The sequence below is a fragment of the Neomonachus schauinslandi genome, chromosome 4 (assembly GCF_002201575.2).
Source record: "Neomonachus schauinslandi chromosome 4, ASM220157v2, whole genome shotgun sequence".
NCBI lineage: Eukaryota > Metazoa > Chordata > Mammalia > Carnivora > Phocidae > Neomonachus > Neomonachus schauinslandi.
Window position 1 is genome coordinate 69,486,845 of NC_058406.1, and position 22,752 is coordinate 69,509,596.

Genomic DNA, 22,752 nt, shown 5'->3' on the forward strand with positions numbered 1-22,752 from the left:
CCGCTTTATGTAGAGGTCAGGGCAGCCTTAAGAGTGGATGCGATTTAAATATGGTAACAACTCTCCTCCCACACACATTTTCACTGTAGAACATTCAGAAAAGAATCGTTCTAATTCTACCATCTACAAATTACCTCCGTTAACATTTTGATGAATCTTCTTCCAGGCATGGATGAATAGATGGACAAACATACAGATAGCTACAACGATAGACTTACTACATGGATAAAAGTGCATTTAAGAACCCATTACTAGAGGCGCCTGGGTGGCTCATTCGGTTAAGCGTCTCCCTTTGGCTCAGGTTATGATCCCAGAGTCCTGGTATCGAGCCCCGCATCGGGAAACCTGCTTCTCCCTCTCCCGCTTCCCCTGCTTGTATTTCCCCCCCCCCCCGTCATAAATAAAATCTTAAAAAACAAAACAAAAAACCTATTACTAGTTATTTATGGAGAGGGGAGTCGGTAAGGTTTGGTGAAGGGAGGCTGATCTTTTAATATACACAGACATGGATTTGTCACAACTACATACTACTACGTATGTTTTACTTCCCTAATTTTTTAAATTGCAAAAGCCCAGAGCAATCACTCTTGGGAGTAGTGGGGTCCAGTCGCGGGCTGCCCTAGGTGTGCCGTGGGGGCGCAGAGGTGAGCCGGGCTCCTGCGCGAGGCTAGAGCGCGCGGGGAGGGAGACTCCGGCTCAGGAGCCCGGGGCAGAGGCGCCCGGGGCAGCCCGGCTCCGCCGGCCGCTGGCACTGCACCCGGGGCGGGGGCGGCCGCGGCCCTGGGCCCGGACGACGGTTACCTGTGCTCGGCGGCGTGAGGTGTGGTGCGCATCGGCCAACCGCCACTCGGCCTGGAGCCCGCTTCGCCGTGCCGGGTGCCTCGCTTCCGCGCCGGTTCGCCCGCCTCCCGGGGCTGTGAGCGGCGGGGGAGCACGCGAGACGGCGGCCCCAGGGCGCCCTCTGGCGGGCAGGTGCGGGGCAGGTGAGAGCCCGCGGGGCGAAGCGCCGCAGCAGCAGGGGCTGCGGGCTTCCGAAGCCAGCAAGCAGAGGGAACGCGCTCCCTTCGGGGCACCTGCCCTGGTTTTCTAAGGTTTGGTTTGGGGTTTCCATTTTCTCACCGCCTTGCCTATCCATCCGTATTTCCCTCCTCTCAGGTTGGCTTTTTGTTTGCAACACCAATTATTTTCTATTCTTCAAAAGAATGCTTATTCATTGTAACACACACACACACAAAAGGAAAGCACAGAAAATCATAAACACCTTTAATCTCACCATTCAAAGATAAGCACATGCTTAAAGTGTTTTTCGTCTAGTTTTTCCCCCCATATCCAACAGTATCTATAATAGTGAGTGTGTATGTAAACAAACAGAGCAATGCTCTTGGAGAAGTCAGGCCTGGTGAACTGGCCCATGGGAAGAGAAGCCAGAAAGGCCAAAGGGCAGAGAGTAAGGGCCTCGTATCTTAAAAACCAGGCCTGGCTGCCTCTTGGCTTGATAAACCAGTTAATCTAGCCCCAAGGAAGCTTATCTTTTTTCAGCTCAGCTGGGGGGCACATAAGCTAAAGCTCCCTCTCTTTACAGGGAGCAAGTAGGCAGCAGTGGCCAGTGGGGTGGGGAGGAAAGGAAAATTGGTCTCCCTGTTAGCTTTACATAACTAGAAGGTTCTAAGAGAGTATCTGGCCACGCAGTGTGGCTCCAGCTACCGCCTGGCACTTTCTCTCAGGCTTCTCCCTGCTGCTGTTTGACTCATCCTGTGTGGTCTCCTGCCTCCAGGCTGTGAGCCCCTCCAGCAGGAATACGTGCACCTGGCAGAACGCTGAAGTCTCTTTGGTCACTTTGTCTTCATTTTCCTCCACACACTTTGTCACATAATACAAACAGCGTGCTTGCTCTACAAATGCAGCTTCATGACAACTTGCCCCTCTTCCAGCCAGACTGGGGCCTCCAAGCAAGACTCTCCTTTATGGGAACTGGGAAGTTGTCCTTCTCTCCTGGGTGTGGTTGGCTGTCGGATTATAGTCGTTGGTTTGGGAGTAGAGAATCTGCTTCAGAGTTTACATGGCGCATCGCAGGTGTTCCTCCCTTCCTCTCTCTGGGTTACTTGGCCTGGGCTGAGGCAGAGAGAGGGGACTGTAGGAGGCCAGTCTGTGGAGGTGAGGATGTTGTGGGGCATGGGGATGCAAGGTCAAATCCTCTGGCCTTCAGCTCCCTCGAAGTGAAATAAAATCTCCTGAGATCCACACTGCTCAGCAATGCCTAGTAGAGTTTCCCCTGTGGGAACACAAAGAAGGGCTGAGTTCCCCTTCAAGTTCTGCCTGGGTGAAAATAAAGGCTCAGGAAGTAAGGCCACCACCACCTAGGGGACACTGGTTAAACTGGCTGGGCCATGCTGGTCTGACCTGGTGGTCTTTTTTGGGGAATCAGGTAGAAAATCTGTAATACCCAGAGTTAAAGGCCTGGGTTCTCCTTATTTTTATTTTTAGAGAGAGAGGTAGGGAGACAGAGGGAGAGAATCTTAAGCAGGAGCCCGACATGGGGCTCCATCCCACAATCCTGAGATCATGACCTGAGCCGAAATCAGGAGTGGGACGCTTAACCAACTGAGCCACAAGGTCTGGGTTCTTCTTATGCTACGTACTAGCAGTGTGCTTAGGAGTAGATTACCTGACCTCTCCTAATCTCATTTTGTTCATCTGAGCAATGCTCAACTTCTCGCTTCTAGCAGGGAATAGTAATGTTAACTGGAGGTTATGTTCCGTGATTGCTGTGGGGCCCAAAAGAGCCTTGAAGCTACGTTTGCAAATTTTCTCAACTTGAAAGCACTGTACTTCCTTATGTTTGATTCTCCTGCATCAATGTTGAAACCTCTGAGCTAGGAGTGCGGGCAGCTTGATGGAGGAGACATTGAACTAGATGATCCTTCTAGTGGCACTGTCTCAATCTTGTCATTCAAGGACTGAGCTGGGACTGTCTGTTTTGCAGTTGGAAAAAAACAAGGCTCAGAGAGGTTGAACAACTTGCCCAAAGGCACACAGCTTGGCCATGACAAGGCCAGGACTGGAGTATAGTCCATAACCAACCCGTCCTTGCCCCATCTCTAACAGGAGATGGGAAAGGAGCATTTTCTTGGGATTGTTCTGGGATGTGACACTGTCCCCATGCAGGAGACACCGAGAAAGGGGTAGAGGATCTCAGACTCTGCTCTAAACGTTCCAAAGTGGGAGGGTGAGCCCATTATTCTTTATGCATTTAGAATCTTTTTAATAATGCTCTTCACATGCCATAACAGAGCTGAACACTCTTAGAAGCCATTTGAAGATTTTATACACTGAGATTTCAAAATAGACAACTTAATAGGCTGCATCTATATTAAATGAGTCACTTGAAATAAAGATTCTTTCTACATTTCTCAGAACTGATGGGATGATTATCTCTGTAAGACACTGTTTGGAGAGAGACTCTGACCTGAACTTTATAAAGACCAAACGCTTTCAGGTGGGCACACTGCTGCTTTCTTGATCAGTTTCAGAGACTGAGCCCTTAGGATTCTTCCCTTTGAAAGAGAAAAAGTTAAGTCCCCAGGTGCGGAGGAGGATAAAGAGCTTTTTTTTTTTCCACTCCCCAGAAAGCGATCCATTGCGCCCAGGGCTGAATCTTGCAGGCTGCAGGTCCTGTCTCTGGGTCCGCGGGTTCGAGGAGCAGTTCCGATGCCCAGTCCCTGGGACCGGGGCTCAAGCCACCTTGCAGGACCCCTGGGGCCCAGCGCTTCTGCTGCAGGCTCCTCAGACACCCTCCACTCCTGAGCATCCTCTCTAGCTGCAGCACGTGACAGCTGGTCTAGAGAACTCTGCTAACACAGAGATGTTGTAAAGTATTATCCTGCCCTGGGGGAGAGAAGAAAACCAGGCTCCGAGAACAAGCCTCACCAAACTGAGCCAGTGCTAGCTGCATTTCCCCAGATATGAAATTGAGCCAGTTATATAACAGTAGTTCAGCTTCTGAAAGCACACACAGCTTTGGGGAGCTGAAGATAGGATTTCTGCACAGGCGATTGTTTGAAGACATAACCTGTTCTCCCCTCTTCATATCGACAGAACAAAAAGTGGGCTTTAAAGGCAGAATCGTCAGAGCTGCTCCTGTCACCTGCCGTCACACCACTGCCTCCATTCTTCTCGCTTTACTTCGCCCTAGCGTCTCCTAAGAGCGTGGCACGCACAGACAGCTTCCAGGAAGTAAATAATAGAATCCCAACACCCTGGCTTTGGGGACCTCCTCTTGGATCTCTTTCCCCTGCCCAGGGTCAGCCAGCAACGGGTCAGACCATTTTTCCGAGGAATTCCAGGAGAAAATGTGGGCCAGGAGAAAAGCTTTGGATGACTCTTTCTAAGCCTCAGTGGGAAAAATATTCTGTGAACTTGAGGCAGAAGCGATGAACTTCAACCTGTAGGTTGAGAACCATGTCGATCTGGAGCAAACCATCATGAGCAGCCCATTGGCAGCCTGGGAGCACGTTGTATGCGTGCCCCTCTCTCTCTCTCTCTCTCTCTCTCTCTCGGGTGGGGAGCTCTGTGCTCCTGCAGGACTAGTGCAGTGGGCCTTCTCTTGATCGCGGTCTTGCTGCCTAGGCTAGTGGTTTTTGTTTTTCCCCAACAGACCTCTGTTGTTCTCAAGAAACCTAATGAAGTGCAAGTGTGTGGGAATGACAATAGGGATATACTTGAATATGCTCTAAGTAACACTGAAAAAAGGAATTCATTTGCAAGCATTAATACCTTCCTGTCACTAATTTCTCGCCACATGGCTGTGGATGAGAATTGCTCTAGGACCGGGTTTCCGCTCACATGGGCCTGGGGTCCCGGCAGCCTCCACCGGCCTTGCCAACTCCTTCTCCTGATGGGAGGGACCCTTTGCCCTGTATTTCCAACCACAGATTTTGCATCCTGCTCTGTTGGGGCACGTCACCAGTGTTTTTTCTGTGATTTATGGGACAAGCCGCCGAATTCTCCTTTTGCCTAAGTTACTTCCAATTGTGTTTCTGTCATTTATACATGGGGTCAGGCAGAAGTTTGCTATGATGGGATTGGAGCTGCTGGGACCAGTCTAGCAGCTGGGATGGTGACCCCATGCCGGGTCAAGCCCACTCCTGTCACCCCCAAAAGAAGAATATTTTGAGGAATGTAAAAATTGCATGGGATTCAGTTTCAGGGACCATAACTAAAGTTTTATGCCAACACAATCATGTTCATGTATTTGCCTACTGTGATGGCTTTCCTGCTGAGATGGCAGAGCAGGGAGCTGTGACAGGGACCGGGTGTGATGCCCCCATTGCTTTGCACCCCTCCTAGTTAGAACTGCACGAGTGCCCCTGCTTCACCACATAGTGACATTTAAAAATTCTCTTTATTACCTGTGCACAATAAAAGTGCTCCTGGTCATCGTGACTGTAGTCATGGAGGGAAATGGCACACAGACCCTAACACGGCCAAGAGTGGACCAAGACAGGGCAGAAAAAGCAGAGTGTCTCCGTATATCTTGGGATTCCTCAGTGACATTTAGCGTATTACGTGCAATGAGCTATTTCAATTAGATCCTTAATGCCCCAGTCTTGAAAAGGTAAATGTTCAATTCTGAATGGGATTGCCATGATAACCATTCTCAAAAACAAGAGTGAGCCTCGCACCCGGATTGAATGATCAATAGCTTTGGTGCAGAAAATTATAGAATGGCGGGATATGGATTAAGAATTGAACAATTTCAGGTTGCCTGGGTGGCTCAGTCGTTAAGCGTCTACCTTCGGCTCGGGTCCTGATCTTGGGGTCCTGGGATCGAGCCCCACGTTGAGCTCCCTGCTCCGCGGGAAGCCTGCTTCTCCCTCTCCCACTCCCCCTGCTTGTGTTCCCTCGCTCGCTGTGTCTCTGTCAAATAAATAAATAAAATCTTTAAAAAAAAAAAGAATTGAACAATTTCACTTAAAAAGGGATACCAAAAGGCTCTGCAGCCATCTGGAACAAGCTGGAAATTTAGGGATCAAAAGATCTGGGTTTCAAGTTTCAATTTTACCCATTATTAGCTATGTGTCTTGGGTTCTGAGTCTGTTACTAACTCTTAGGAAGGTTAATATTCTATAGAGAACATGAATGTTGAGCATTTTAATAACTATAAAACTACCATCTGGACACTTCAAAACTTTTCATGATAATGAAAAGGTCGGAGAAGGTAAAAGAAGCCTTAAATACAATACAAATATATTCCTTAAAATATATTCTTTTCCAAAATTAAGAATATTTGATCTTTCCTAATCAGCGATAAATCCCTCGCACGTGATAGGTTTTGCCGGTTATGTAAGTAAATAACGGAAGGGATGAGCTATCAAACGCACCTGCATCAGGTAGCAAACTGTCAGCGTCCAGCACATGGCTGCGTTGTGCACAGCTCCTTGTCTTGGTGGAGGTTAGGTTGGTCCCATGTCTAGGTTCTGGACAAAGCAGAGTAGGTGGAAGGCCGGTCTCTTTCAAGTCTGGTTTGTAAAGATATCTAGCACCACCTGCTAGTCTGCAGTTTTCCTGATCTGACAACGTTGGAGGCCACATGTTCCCGAGGGCTATCATACCTAAAGTTGGAGGAAGACTGCCCGATCCACATCAGCAAGAATTTCATGAGCAAGAGTTAAATTTTTGTATTGAGCCACACTGACTTCGTGTTTATTTGTAACATGGCCCAGTTTATCCTAATACTTCGCACAAAGAACTAAGCTAGATGGGGTTGGAAATAGGACTCCCACCCCCAACCCCCCCCCAAAAAAATCATAAAACAAGGTTCTCACACTCTTGAGAATTTGATAGTGTATTCATGCCAATGAGGCACTGTGCTAAATTTAGTGTTTTTTATTTCTTGTTAACAAATTATCTTCTTACTATGTGTCAAGCATCCTACTAGGTACAAATATTTCTGAATCTTAAATATAAGAATACTGAGGTGGACCTTTACCAGGGACTTATCACTGACATTACAGTATCTTCCAAATCCTCTAAATTCAGTTATGTGTAAATGTTAAGAATTTAAAATCTTAACCAGTCAAGTGAAATAGTTTTTGTTAATCAGATAATTTATTAACATTCCACTCCATTTTTTTTTTGAGTTTTAATTTTTTTTTATTCTTATGTTAATCCCCATACATTACATCATTAGTTTTAGATGAAGTGTTCCATGATTCATTGTTTGTGCATAACACCCAGTGCTCCATGCAGAACGTGCCCTCCTCAATACCCACCACCAGGCTAACCCATCCTCCCACCCCCCTCCCCTCTAGAACCCTCAGTTTGTTTTTCAGAGTCCATCGTCTCTCATGGTTCGTCTACCCCTCCGATTTCCCCCGATTCCTTCTTCCCCTCCCGCTACCTTCTTCTTCTTTTTTTCACTCCATTTTTATATCCATCCTGAAAAATATACTTAGAAAAGGACTAGAATAACCTATTTTAGTATCCTTATCAACATGCCCCAAATCTCTGCAAATGCATTTTCTATTACATAGTAATACCTGTTCTTGTGGGGAGAAAATCTTCGTTTTTTTTTTTTTTAAGATTTTATTTATTTGACAGAGCACAAGCAGGGGGGAGTGGCAGAGGCAGAGTGAGAGGGAGAAGCAGGCTCACCACTGAGCAAGGAGCTGACACAGGGCTTGATCTCAGGACTCCGGGATCATGACCTGAGCTGAAGGCAGACGCTTCACCGACTGAGCCACCCAGGTGCCCCTGCAGGACAGTATTTTGATTGTAGAAAACAAAATGAAAACCCAGCAAAACAAAACAATGATAAATTACACAGTACTTCCCATAGGAAATAATGTAAAGACTTTAACTGGAAGCCAGCCATGTCACTGTCATGCACAGAAAAATCAGTCCAAGTTCTATTAAGAGACCGAATGCTTGGATAGCATTTACCATTCTTTGTTCTAACTTAGGTTTAGATAGCCAGTCTTCCATTCAACTCAGAGGCTCTCGGTGGCGGAGTGTGTGCCCTTAGCTGTCTAAGAACGTAGTCGTAAGCCCTCACATACAACAGGTACTTCATAAATGCTTATGAAAAGATTGATACAAATTAAGGACAAATACAGGGAAAAGTGTACTTACTAGCCTTTGTGACCCATACTTACCTTAAACCCAACCGAGAAACATACTCTGAGGATTCTTACAACAGGGCAATCACATGATGGGCTTGCTGGCTTACACTGTTCCGGTCATACACACTCAAGACCTCCTGGCATCCCGTCATGCATCACGGAACGTGTTTTCCTACAAAAGCCGTGTTACCACAAACCTACGCACACGTCTGGTAAGCTAAGGTAGGAAACATGGAACTCTTTTTAAGTAACAAGTGTTTTAATTATACCATAAGGAAAACAATTTGCTGTGGACTATTCTGCAAATCTAAACATTTAATACATTGCTTCTACAAAAAACAAAAAACAACCCACTTATTAAGTTAAATTTTAATCTTTTAATTTTCTGGTATGATGATTCTTCTATGTTTCTCATCATCATAAATTCAAGATATATAAGTTTAAGAGTAGGAAATAAAACCTTTCCCTTAAATTTTCTTTGCCACTTTTGTCCTTTGAAAATTCAAAATGAAAAGAGGAATTCAAAACGGATGCCATGTAAAAACAAACGAGGTACAAGATTCCAGATTTACATATTGATGAACAAGAAAACGTTTATCAGGAGGACTTGAAACCTAAGGTTCCCTGTGGTACCATCATCTAATCACGGCTAAATATAAGACCGCAGCATAGCTGGATTATAAGTACCCTGCAAAATCCTAGGAGTTGCAGGTGTGAAGTCAGGAGCTTTCCAACATAGAAACCATTCCAATAACCTGGGAAGTTTAGCATGACTGGGAATCCCTTTGGCGTTGGAATTTACAGTAAAGCAAAATGGACACTGCTAGGTCAAACATACGACTTCTAGCAGATCTATGCAGACTTTTTACCAAAAATACAATGAACCTGGCTGTTTCATTTTACCGGTTTTTTTTTTTTCCCACACCTTAGATTTCAAAGTAGGTCTCAAGGAATTTTTCTTTCCAATATGAGAATTCAACCCACTTAAAATGGAAACACAACAAAAAACAGATGCTCCTTTGTAGAAATCCACTGTCATGGAATGCATTATTCCCTGGAGTAAGATTTACTTTAAACATTAAAATGTTCTTTTCTGGCAAAGGTTATCATGGAAACCCCTGACAAAAAAATTCCTGACAAATGTATCATGGACTATTTTAAAAAAAATTGATTGCCTTTCTTTGATCACGTGACGGCTCAATTGTAAAAAAATTAAAGCTCAGCTCTTTCTTCTTCTTTTTTTTTTAAGATTTTATTTGACAGAGAGAAACACAGCGAGAGAGGGAACACAAGCAGGGGGAGTGGGAGAGGGAGAAGCAGGCCTCCTGCGGAGCAGGGAGCCCGATGCGGGGCTCGATCCCAGGACCCTGGGATCATGACCTGAGCTGAAGGCAGACACTTAACGACTGAGCCACCCAGGCGCCCCAAAGCTCAGGTCTTTCTTCTTCTGGAATATGGTATGATCCTAGAAATTTTCTATCAGTTCTAATATTTTAAACCGTGAAGAAGTGACCATGCATCAAACGGAAGGTTGTGAGTGGCTGCTTTAAGAGCCAGCTTCTCGAGACTAAAAATGGGGTTATTTTGTTACAGGTGGTTTCATTAACGTAAGACATTCAGTGATAGTCTATCAGCCCTGAAAAAATGGTGCTGCTACCCAAACTCATATATAGTGAATGGACGACAAAAATAAGACTATTTTTCAGATGATGAAGGGAACAGCCATATGAGTGAGTGTATGTCCGCGGCTGAACTGACTAGAGAACGGGAAGGCAGACGAGCTTTGCAGGATCTAGCCAGGCCGATCTGTGCAGGCTTCTATGTACACACAGGGTTAGGCGCTGAAGCTTTCTCGTAAAAGTCCTGGGCCTACGGTGATCATCATCAATAACGACGTGAAGAAACATGTAATCAGTTCTGAAAGCGAGATGACCCAAGTTTGTCCAGAGTGGGAGGAGAATAGTAAGATAAAATCGGATGCTTTTTACATTGTCAGATTTATCATTAGCAGCTAACACCCTGAATTTATTGGCAACTATACCAAGCCCGAGCTGGTAGAGATGTTGTGGTACTGGTGGTCCCCATCTAGTAAAGAAAATATCACCATAAATATCTTCTACCATCCCAAATATCTTAAACCAATATTCTTAAATCATTTCATTCAAAGGTATGTTGTTATCTTGCCTGTACTACCCTATCATCAAAAGTCCTTGTAAAATTATATATAAAAGTCTACTGCTATAGAAATCTCAGAAATGTCAGGTTAGCAATGATAATTATCTAAAGAAGTTAGCTTCGTGGAACAGCTTTTGAGTATTTATTGCTCAGATGCATTCAAAAAATTCTTGAACATAACGTGGCAATGGCTCTCATACATCTGTAAACAGAACACCACTAAAAATGTTATTGGCATGAAATACTATAATATGGGTGTGTAAAATTTTTAAATCTTAAAGCCTCTTAACATAATCGTGTATATCTATGTACAAAACATAAATTTCACTTTATTTAAAACATATGAAAGAGGACATTTCAAATCACACTAAACATAATAAATATAAAACTTGCTTTGTTAAAAATCTACAGTATACATTCAAGTAAAGGCTAAACTTCCAACGCCAACTATATATGAGACAAAATTAATCATTTACAATAATCAGTTTCCTAAAAGTGCTATTTTTAATACCTATAAGAGGAAACTCATTCTAGTGCTTCTGTTTCCATCCAAACATATACATTCCTTTATTCACAGAACCAGATGCTTCTGTTACTCAAAATACATATCCAAAGCTTTTATATCCTTTTAAATAGATTCAACATTTTAGCTCTTTGGGGGAGGGACAGGAAAGTCCAAACAAACACCTCAGACCATCTTCAATCATTAGATATGACTGACTTTATGACACACCCTGTTTCAACTCAGATGTGAAATCTGATGAATGTGCTGATGAGAACAATTCCAGTCCACACGTCTAAGGTAAGTCATCTTTTTCTACATGGGAGTTTGTGTAGGTCGAGGAACACCCACTGTAGCAACCTTCCTGTGATCCAGGTCTTGAGGCCATGCTCCATTTCTGATTTGTACCTTCTCTTCCAACCTGATTTGGTTTAGTTTCTTCAGGAGTTATATTCAGTACATTGATGGAACTGTTGGGAAAAGACAGATCTTAATAATCATCTCCTCCTCCTTTTATCCTTAAGCTCTGCCTGAAGGCCTACATTCGAAGTGCCCCCTTGTCCTATGCTAAGTAATTTTGAGGACACACAGATTAGGAACAAAGAAGTGTTTCAAAATGGTCTAATTTATCACTTTTATCTTATATATCCCACCTATTTATCTGTTTACCCATCTACTTACTTATTTCTTTGGTCTACTCTGAAGCTCTCTACACAACTGAAGCCTAAGATAGACAGAACATGTGGGCTTTGAAAGCTCGTGTCCCCCGATGTCCCCATCTTCCGGCCACTATTTTATAATCTCTTTATTGTTTTCTTCTTTACACATCCATTTGCTCATGCATGCTTTCCTCTACCCAGCCATTCACCCACATAGCTATTTAACGAGTGCCTACAAAGGCAGTAAGGAGTCCGGACTCTGAAGTCAGATGGTTTAAGCTCATCCCAGCTGGACCGCTCAGCTATGTCACTGTTCTTCAGCTTCCGCAGCTGTAAAATGGAAATAATAGTATCTATCTCATAGGGTTGGGTGGAACTGAGTTAACACATATTAAGCGCTTAAACCAATGCTCAATTAATTGTGTCACGGAGTAACAATCTTAGTGGCTGACAGAGACACAGCTGCTACCCTTCAGTGACACAATCTGAGAGGTATGCTCTGTGGCCAGCCACAAAACAGAAAAATCTGGGGCACCTGGGTGGCTCAGTCGGTTAAGTGTCTGCCTTCGGCTCAGGTCATGATCCTGGAATCCTGGGATGGAGCCCCAGGTCAGGCTCCCTGCTTCTCCCTCGGCCTCTGCACACCACCTCCCCCACTCACGCTCTCTCTCTCAAGTAAAATGTTAAAAAAAATCTGCCTAAATGATTTACTTTCAAATCTAATGGGGTAAGTCAACAAATGATACACTTTTATCAACTGAATATCTTATGTAATTTTTTTCACAAATGTACATTTTTTCCCTAAATGTGCATTTTTTGTGTCTTTGGTTTACTAACTCAACCTCAGTGTGGCAATCCTAAAAAAAATATGTTGCTTTAATTCTAAGAATCGAAACCCAAAACAATTAAAAATTTTACTTAGGCTTATATGCCAATACTTAAAAAAAAAAAAAAAAAAAGGAACTTGCTTATAATTCAGCCCTCAGAAACCCTGCCATCTCAGACGAGATGGGATCAAGGAGCAACTAAATTCTCTCCAAAAATTTGTACCCGAATTACTTTGTGTAAGATTCCATTCTACAGTGAAGGAGGAATGAGGTTGTTGCCGTAGATATTAGCTACAAATACTCCTATTCGTTTTGCTATGATCTTTTTTTTTAAAGATTTTATTTATTTATTTGAGAGAGAGAGAGTGAGAGACAGAGAGCACGAGAGGGAAGAGGGCAGAGGGGGAAGCAGACCCCCCGCTGAGCAGGGAGCCTGACGTGGGACTCGATCCCGGGACTCCAGGATCATGACCTGAGCCGAAGGCAGTCGCTTAACCAACTGAGCCACCCAGGCGCCCCGCTATGATCTTATTATAAACCCAGATCCAAGGTGCTTCAGGAGCAAGGAGTCCAAATTTACCAAATAACTTAAAATTTTGAGAACTATGTCAGGCTCCACAGCTTCTCTCCTGGTAACTAGTAACACAACTCTTTTCTAGGTTTTATCTTCAGAGCCCGGTGACCATGAACATGAATAGCTCAATGGAGTTTCTTTATGCTCAAAATTCTGTTTCTATGCCACTGATGTTGTTTCGCCCTCGGACTACATGAGAGAAAAAAGCACTTTTACAATCCATATAGGTTTACATGTATTAAGTACTGTTTTAAGTGCTCTGTATGTATCATCACTGAAATCTCCTAACACCCTGTGATGTAGGTACTAAATGCTGGACTTACCTTTGTTAAACACAAAATAATGTCCCAAAGGATTATTATGTCAAATATTTCTTAACTAAAAATAATAAGATTAAAAAGTAAGAATTGTAGAGACATAAAAATAATCGAGGCAACTGCTATATTCTCTCTTGGATACAGAATGCATTATTTTAAATTGGTGACTAGAATTTGTGTTATTTATACAGATCGTTCGGATTGGTCAAACTTGGGAGTTTAATAACATTCTGTATAAGAAAATACTCTGAGCTTACAGTACCTTTTGATTGTAAATCAAACTCACTTCCCATACTCAACCCATCACTTAATCTGTTGGCTCTAACTGCAAAATATATTCCAAATCCCGTCCTGTCTACCTTCATGTGACGACCCTTGTCTAAATGGCAACTGTCTCCCCGCGACTCCCCGGGAGCCTCCTAACCACGTCTCCTGGCTCACAGCACGGGGCTCCTACAGTCTGCTTCCCACATGAGAGAACAGTCATCTTTTCAAACAGACTTTTTTTTCCCACTCTCCTGCTTACACATCTCCAGTGCTTTTCCTGTTGCCCTTAGAACAATATCTGACCTAACAGATACTGACTAAATACTTTACAAATGAGATGTCAGGTACGTGCATGTGTGTGGGGGCAGCAGAGCGGGGTTCTGGATGAACAACATGGTCATGAGTTGATAATGGTCATGAGAGAAGCTGGGTGATGCGTATACAGGGCATCATGACCTTATTCTCTCGACACTTGTATGTATCTGAACTTTTACATAAAAAAGTTTGTATCCTCATCTACTCACCCAGGGCCTTATAGGATGTGACCCCTGCCCACCTTCCACCAACCCCTCTCCCCTCTTGGTCTTGCTCGCTAACACCACTTGCCCTCCACAAACACACCAGCGTCCCGCCTTTGGGGTCCCTACACTTGCCTAGAGGACTCTTCCCACGCTCTTTCTTGCCCCTAAATGTTTAGAGTCCTAATTCTTTTACAAATCAACAATATATACAGGGCTTCATATTTTTGTTTTGAAATTCATTTATTCAACAATTCTTGGTCCAAGGGCTAGTGGGTTTCTTCCAACACTTAGGTCCACATCAGCCTCTCACTACCACAGGTCTAGTGTGCCAGAGCCCCAACCCCTGCTCTCTCGGGCATGTGCCAAACACGCAGGCCCCCATGACACTGTCTCCTACTTTGGTTAAGAGGAAAGATCACCACCACACTTTCCAAGGTATCCCTTTGCTCTTTTCTATTCCTCTCTCACTAGGAATGTTCTATGTGCTCAGCTTATTAATATTGGAATAGGCTCTGAGGTAAAATATTGACATTATACCTTAGAAAATGATTTAACAACGTGAGACAGAGAAAAGTACCAAAATGCATCCGTTAATAGAAATATATGGGTTTCCTGGGGGAAGGGAAGCAACTTTTTTTGACCCTGTCATCCCTGGGCACAGATCTTTACCAATCACGATGAGGACATTTTTCTCAGTTCTTTGCCCTTCAACACCAATAAAATAGGCATAGCAAAAGAAATTTTAAAATATATACTCTGCAAAGACTGTGAAAATATCCTTCTATTTAACAAAATTAAAGAATTCAAAATACTAAGCGATTCCTGTAAATGAGACTGTATTTTAATTATTTTGTATTTTGGACGTGAAATGAAAGGAACAACATTATATGATCTGGCTCCCAGCAGGCAGGGACCAGACCCACCTCGTTCGCTACTGTATTCCCAGCACCAGCAGGTGTCCTTATATGATGACCACCCAATAAATATTTGCACAATGAATAATCAATCTACTAAATCCCTCTCCAAAGCCACTCCCGCTGCTAACACTACAGACATGCCTACTTGCCCCCAGCAGTGCGGATCCAGCAGTGGGACAGACCACCTGCTAGACCCCCTACAATACCTATGTGCAGATGCACAGGAACGCGTCTGGCAAAAGTCCGAAGTAGAAGGAGAAGCAGGAAGAGACTTAGTAAGTTTGGATGTGCAAACCGGAGACCCGTTAGACACACCGTGAGGCTTCTTCTGCCGTGGCCTCGAGTGCACTGTAAGACTGTCCCGATCAGAACCTGTGAAAAGAAAGAATGTGGACAAAGGCAGTGCATATGGTGAGGTAGCAAACAAGGTGAAGGACATTAGCTATGATGATCATCTGCAGGGGAGTGAGGTCTGAGGTAGAACAAGTTAATGTGGGTGGCCACTCCAGCCCCCAACTCTGGTCTAGCTAATCTCGCCATCTCTTATGCATATTCCATAAACATCTAAGGATCTAGTTTTTAAAATATTTGGTGATCTCCAAAGTTTTGCATTAATAATGGACAGTATTTTATTTACATGCATTTTCAGATTAAAGGGTTAATGAAGTACTCACTTCCTGGGAAGGCACTGAAAAGTTTCATATTTTCTGAGTTCTGGTGGTCAAAGGTAGTCATATTTAAAAACTGTTGCTTTAACCAACTGGCTCTTTCTTCTTCAAATGCCTTTCTCTATCATAACAAGCAAACCAAAGAAATATTGATCAACATTTCAACATTCACATTGTTGGCATTTCCCATCACTTCTGCAGCTGCTGGTGTTTGCTTTCTGGCTATCATAAAGATTTTGTAAATCAAATGAATTAACCTAGAAAACTAAGAAAAATTTCATTGAAGAAAATTATATTTAAGAAATAAAAAACGACCCATTTCACCTAATAAACCAACTCATCACTATTTTCACACCCGTTTTGAGTAAACTCAAATGGACAATGCAAAAAAAAACAAAAACAAAAACAAAAAACAGCATATTAGCATAACTCCTGAACATACAGAACATTATATAGAATTACCAAAAAAACAGAAAAATACCCACTGCAAATGAATCACTTGAGAAAAAGGAGCTGTGACTTCCCCGGGCATTGCTCTGGGCCTCTAACCACCTACCAGCATCAGCAGCCACCACCACTAAGCCACAAGAGGGCACATGTCAGACTTTCCCCTTCCCACCGGCCGATCATCCTAGACTCTCCCTCAGCCCTCAGGTCTTCACGCTTCCATCTCATCCTTCCCTGGCCCCATTGGCCCCAGAGTCCAGAGGCAGACAGATCCTCCTGCAGAGAGCTGGGGGCGGTACACAAAGTAGCCGGAGTATCTCTTGGAACAGGCTGGGAGACAGGGACCCAGAAACAGGTTCCCAGAAGTTAGGAGAAAATGCTGGTGCAAATTTTCTGAGAAAGTTAGCTATTGATAAGACAGATTTTCACAGCTGTGGAGGACATCCATGCTAGCTACTTAAACAGAATATAGTCTTTCATTCCTAAATACTAATACAAAATTATGCATCACCAGACATTTGAAGAAAACTAAGAGCATGAAAGAAAAACAGCCAAGATAACTGACCACAGATAACAGATAGTTCAAGAGACCCTTTAAAAAAAAATTCTAACACAAATGATTAGATTTATGAACATCTGTAAAATAATATAGTGCTATATACATGGAAAAGCAAAAAATGAAGACATGAGAGAACTTAAAAGATAAATCTAAAATAAAAACTCAGTGGATGAAGTGAAGAGTTAAAAGTGAGAGAATATCCCCGAACTCAGAACATAAAGTCAATCGGGCGCCTGGGTGGCTCAGTTGGTTAAGCGACTGCCTTCGGCTCAGGTCATGATCCTGGAGTCCCGGGATCGAGTCCCGCATCAGGCTCCCTGCTCGGCAGGGAGTCTGCTTCTCCCTCTGACCCTCCTCCCTCTCATGCTCTCTGTCTCAAATAAATACATAAAATCTTAAAAAAAAAAAACAAAAAACAAAACAAAGAACATAAAGTCAATCTACAGATGTAGTCAGAAGACCAATCATTTGTCTAATAAAAGTGTTCCAGAATACAAGAGAAGTCAAAGAAGGAAAAAATACAGAATCAAAGAAAATATCCCTAAATTGAAGAAATATAGTGTCTTGAGGCTGAAAAGAAGCTACACCTAGATACAGCCTAGTAAAATGTTAGAACTTTAAGAATATAAAAAGAAGGACAGAAGAAGGAGAGAAGGAAAAAACAAAGCAGGATATCCACAAAGTACGGTATATGTAGGTTATATATTAAACAGGCTCCTCATTAGTAAAACCAAACAGTAGAAAAAATGGAGTAAGTTTTGAGGGAAAAAAGTTGGAAACTAAATTCTATATCCAGCCAAACCAATCATATGAATGTATTTTTGGATATTCTAGAATTCAGAATATTTTTCACTCACACAATACTTCACAAAAAAAATTACTCAAGAAAGTAATACAGCAAATTGAAAAAGGAACCCAAGAAAGAAGATAACATGAGACATAAGCTGAATGTGAGTCAGGAAATCATAAAGGAGCTACAAAGAAAAGTCAAAGGATTCACTACACAGGGATATATTAAAGATTCTCTCCCAGATGGCAGATTCTTAGTAACAGACTATTTCCTAGGTGGCCAAATGTGTTACTAGGTTAGAGAATGAGTAACATTTACAGAATCATGATGATATCAGTGTTCTTTCAAATGTTAAGTCTCAATCTTGCACAAAGTACTTACAACTGGATTACCTTACAGGCTAACACTTGACAATGAAAAAGAAAAGCAGAGATAAAAACTGCAAAGTAGAAGGACAAGAGAAAGGGAACAAGGTGAACCCAAGAATGTCTTCATCTTTCATTGTGGGGACAAACTGATACTGTCTCAAGGGGAGCAGACATGGAATGGAAGCATTAAACATTCTATTTAAAGAAAAAAAAAAAAGTCAACCAGAAGAAACCATTTTTAAAAAGTTAGTTTAAAAAAGTAACAATATAATGAAGAAGTCATGTATGTAGGTGAGAAATAGTGTAGATGGGAGGTAGGATAAGGATAGGAAATTTTTTATCTTTCACAGCAGGGGAATCAACAGACTTATCAAGGAAAAAAGGCTGAAGTACATTAAAGTTAAAAACATACTTCCCAGAAGAATTACAAACTTAGTGGTTACCTCGAAGGAACCAAACTGGAGATAAGAATGGGTGGTATTTTTTCACTTTTGGCTTTTTGTGCGGGTTTTTATTTTTGAAAACATGTTCTCACATTACTTCTATAATTTTTGAAAGGGAAACATGTAGGTTAATACATCGTTAAGTAAAAAAGCGAGCTGTGGAAGGTGTTTGCACACATCGCTGGGTGGTGGTGGGGAGAACTTCTGTTCTGTACTCCCCTCCCTCCCTCCCTCCTTTTTAAACAACAAACAGGCTCTCGGTTGCACTGTCTTTTGACGCTGCACCTACTGACAGTGGACAGGTCACAAATGTCCAAGAAAGATCTCCTGTGGGAAGCTAAACACTTACCAGTAGGAAAGCCAACCCAGAGGGGATAATGGAGGCTTACGGTTTTCTAAAAAAAAAAAAAAGTTTCAATTCCCAAATCTGGTAAAGGCAGAACGATACCCTTTCTAAAGTAGTTCACGTGCTTCCAATCCCTTCCAGTTCACGTTATTTGTAAGATCACTGGTAAACTACTTGACAAAAAAACAAACTGGACGGCAAGGAAACGATGAAAGGCAGAACTTGGATGCATTCCACTGGGCCTCCCAGAACTTTCAAAAGCTCTGCAAGAAAAGCTACTCGTTGAAAATACCTCCAATCCTAGGCGAATAGCCGCATCTGTAAAGCTTCGTCTTTCCTTCTCAAAATTCTTTTTTTGCTCTTTAAACAGGGACCACTCTTCCTTGAGGCGCTCCTTTTCCTCCAGCAAGTAACAGTCTCGGAGCAGTGAGGTGGTATCATCATCGCATGCAGTAGCCAGCTGCTGCTATTAAATTTTAAAACATAGTAAGTTCCAGAGGGTCCCTGCAATGCTCCCAGTTAAAATTAAAGGGAAGCAGGGTCAAACTTTAGGGGAAGGACAGAAACGATGGAAAACCGGAAAGTCAACGGAGGATTCTCGTTTTGCAGTTGACGAAGCCCCGCCTGAGGAATGGCCTGCGTTCTACCTGTTAGCAAGCGAAGAATTTAGAGCAGAGAAATGACAAACACTACAGATCTTCTGAAAAATGGGAATAAAAATCTAGTAAGGTGTAAAATCCTGGCCATTCTCATGGGAAAACAGCTTGAAAAGGCAACTCACATTTACCTGTAAAAGCTGCTGCTGAGTTTTAATCATTTCTTTACACTGCTGAATTTCTAACTCGAGTTTTTCAGTTTCTTGTTCGTGGTCTTGTCGTGAGATTACGTCTTCATCATTAAAACCTTCTAGGTGTACCTTTGAAACTAACATAAAACCAGTCATTTGACATAGGCTTTTCACCACTCAGTTTATGGTGTTTTTTGAATTATATTTAAAAATCAAGGCTCTCAGAATTTCTTTCTAGAATCTCATAGGTTTTCTAAAAGATACTTATTCCCTTTGCCCTTTAAAAATTTCATAAGCTATAATAATACAACTATATTTATAGTATTTTAGCACTATGAAAAAAAAATTTTTTTTTTTAGCACTATGAAAAAATTTAAAAAGCAAAGCAACTTATTATAAGGGATTCATGACAACTACAAATTCGTACTATTTTTGGACTAAAATGATATCTTTACTAATAGTTCTACTATGAACATTTAATTTGAAATCCATATTTATTCAAGACTGTGTCCTAATTAAAAATGGACAACCTATAAGCATCTGCCTTTGGCTCAGGTCATGATCCCAGAGTCCAGGGATCGGAGCCCCGCATTGGGCTCCCTGCTCAGTAGGAAGCCTGCTTCTCCCTCTGCCCCTCACCCTGCTCGTGCTCTCTCTCTCACTTGCTCACTCACTCTCTCAAATAAATAAAAAAAATCTTTAAAAAAATGGACAACCTATATTCACAAAAGAGAAAAATAATTAACAAATCCATAAACTACTTTTGACTCTTCTTCAAAGATCAATGCAGTGCTACAAATCTTGCAAATTCCTATTTAACAAACAGGAAGTCCAAACATACTTGCCATTTACTAAGAGATGGCAACTGAAATCAATAAAATCTCATGTAAATTAATTTTAGTACAAAATTTTGCTGATTACTCTTTACTACTAAAGACAATTGACAGTTATCTTGTGACTTTTGACATTCAGAATAAATTTTCTTTCAACAGACTTCATTTACCGAGCAGAAACCTTAATTTTCTTGATTTAAAAGAATGCAAACTTTAACGAATATAAAATATTAAGAACACATTCATCAGTGTAGATCTATACTATCTACAGTGACAGGAAATGGTGTCTAAAATAATACACTGTTAAATGAAAAAAGCAGTGTAGTAAAAATATGTAATATTCAATTTTTGTTTTTATATATTTTTTAAAGATTTTATTTATTTGAGAGAGTGAGCGAGTGAGTACGAGCACGGGGAGGGGCAGAGGGAGAGGAAGAGAGAGAGAATCTCAAGCAGACTCTCCACTGAGTGCAGAGCTCCACATGGGGCTCAATCCCATGACCCTGAGATCATGACTTAAGCCGAAACCAAGAGTCAGACGTTTGACTGAGCCACCCAGGCACCCCAGTTTTTTATATATTTTTAAATAAATATTTTGTGGGCGCCTGGGTGGCTCAGTCAGTTGAGCTTCTGCCTTTGGCTCAGGTCATGATCCCAGGCTTCTGGGATCAAGTCCCACATTGAGCTCCTTGCTCAGCGGGGAGTCTGCTTTCTCCTTCTCCCTCTGCTTGCTGCTCCCCCTACCTGTGCTATCAAATGAATAAATAAAATCTTTAAAAAATGTATATTTTGTAAAGGCCTACAGAAAAAATCTAGAAAGATAAGCACCAAACTGTTAAGTGTCATGTATAGGGAACAGAAACCTGAATATTCTACTTCATATACTTCCTAATTGAGATTTTATATTAAACATCTATTATTTTGAAAATAATTTAAAAATAAATTAGGAACCAGGAGTATGCAAGTACCTAGGAACGATAAGCAACAGGTTCATATTTATACCATATCACGATTAATAATTCTTAATTCCCAAGATCAGTAAGAGACTCAGTTCACTTTATTCAACTGTACACTGCACTCAGAATAGATGGAGATACATAATATCCTCTTTTCAGAGAAAGATTCACGGAGGGGCAAAGTATTTCCCAGTGAGGTTCAAACCTCACCTCCAGAAGTAGATAGAAGCTTGATTATCAAACCACCAAATTGAGCTCAAGTACTTCAGGATCTGACCCCCTAACGTGACTTCCCAAGTGACTGAAATTAAGAGCTGAGTGTCACAACTCACTCTGCACACAGTGAGAAGTTACCTTGGTTATCAAGTTTTTCTACATGACTTTTCAAAATCCTCCACTGTTTTCTGATGCTGTTGGTAAGCTGCTCTCTCACAGTCTCACAGGAAAGGTCCCACATACTCTCCCTACTCAGTTCCCCAGCATCTTCTTCAGCATCAGAGATAACCTACAAGCAAGAAAGATGAAAAGGAAAGACCGGTATCTTAAAATGGCTCTAGATACTCAGGCAGTAGTAATTAAACTGATCATCAGAGATAACTATCAAAAGCATTTCTGTGCTGTATCTTATGCATATATGACCTAATATTAAAAACAGAAATTCTCCAACTCAAGTCTCTTCAAATGTAATTTGAATCCAAATACGGTTAGTGACAAGAGTCACGGAGCTGTGTGAGGAAGAGTTATTCACTACTTGTCCTGTATTGTGTTAGAGCTCTCACAAGCTAATTAATCCTCAAATCATGTTACAATGTGGGAAAAATGATGCTTAGAGAAGTAGAGATACTGCCCACTATCATACAGCCAAGAGGTAGAACTGAGATCTGAAGTTAGATCAACTTATCTCTAATCCTAGGCTGTTTAAATAAATAAACCAGTGAGATTATCTACAAAGTAAGCAACTGTGAATCCTATTTTTCTCATGTAATTTAAAAAAATAAAACTAGAGATTATTTTTCTTTTTACTCTACCAAGACATTAAATCATAGGAAAATACAGAAAACCACTGACACAGAATCACATAGAATCAAAGCAGGATAAAGGACATAGGGAAACAGTACTAATATATATTATGTCAAAATAATCTGCAGCTACATAGATAATGTATGTGTGTGTGTATGTGTATATGTATGTATGTGTGTGTATGTGTGTGTGTGTGTATATATATATGTATATATGTATATATCTGCATAATAATCTGCTAAGTCCTAAATTTGTTGTTAACATCCAGGAAAGTGATATACTTCCAGAGATATACCTCCCTAATATGAACAATAAAATATCTTGCTGGGGAAAAAAAGAAAACCTATCGAAGATGAAAGAAACGCCGATCAGACTGTTCCCACAGGCAGGTGCAGCAGGAATGAGGGAGTGACTCAGCCGGGAGAGCTGTATCAATAGCCCCAGGTCACCAAAGGCTGCCAGAGGTCAAGCTCTCCCATGGGAAGCAGGTTGGGGAAAGGTCCAGCACGGAGCTCACTGTGACTCTGATTCTTGCCAATCAAGCCTCTAGGGCTACTTGCCAGTAATTCTTCCAAGGAGCTACAACCTGCCAGAATACTGTAAATCCATTATTTAAAAAATGAACAATAATTGCTTCACACTGTCCAGACTGAAAC

General features: G+C 41.9%; 1 protein-coding gene across 1 annotated transcript in view; it reads right to left on the bottom strand.

The window, feature by feature from the left end:
- Positions 1-10,418: 10,418 nt before the first annotated feature.
- The window catches only part of LOC110580381 (SSX family member 2 interacting protein), a 41,800-nt gene continuing 29,466 nt past the window's right edge, over positions 10,419-22,752 (bottom strand). Inside the window, exons 9-14 of the mRNA XM_021690064.2 lie at positions 21,431-21,581; positions 19,288-19,424; positions 18,793-18,966; positions 15,554-15,668; positions 15,086-15,251; positions 10,419-11,267 (exon numbers count right to left, since the gene is read on the bottom strand). Coding sequence (XP_021545739.1) covers positions 11,093-11,267; positions 15,086-15,251; positions 15,554-15,668; positions 18,793-18,966; positions 19,288-19,424; positions 21,431-21,581 — 918 coding nt within the window. The 3' untranslated portion in view covers positions 10,419-11,092. The remainder of the gene's footprint in view (positions 11,268-15,085; positions 15,252-15,553; positions 15,669-18,792; positions 18,967-19,287; positions 19,425-21,430; positions 21,582-22,752) is intronic.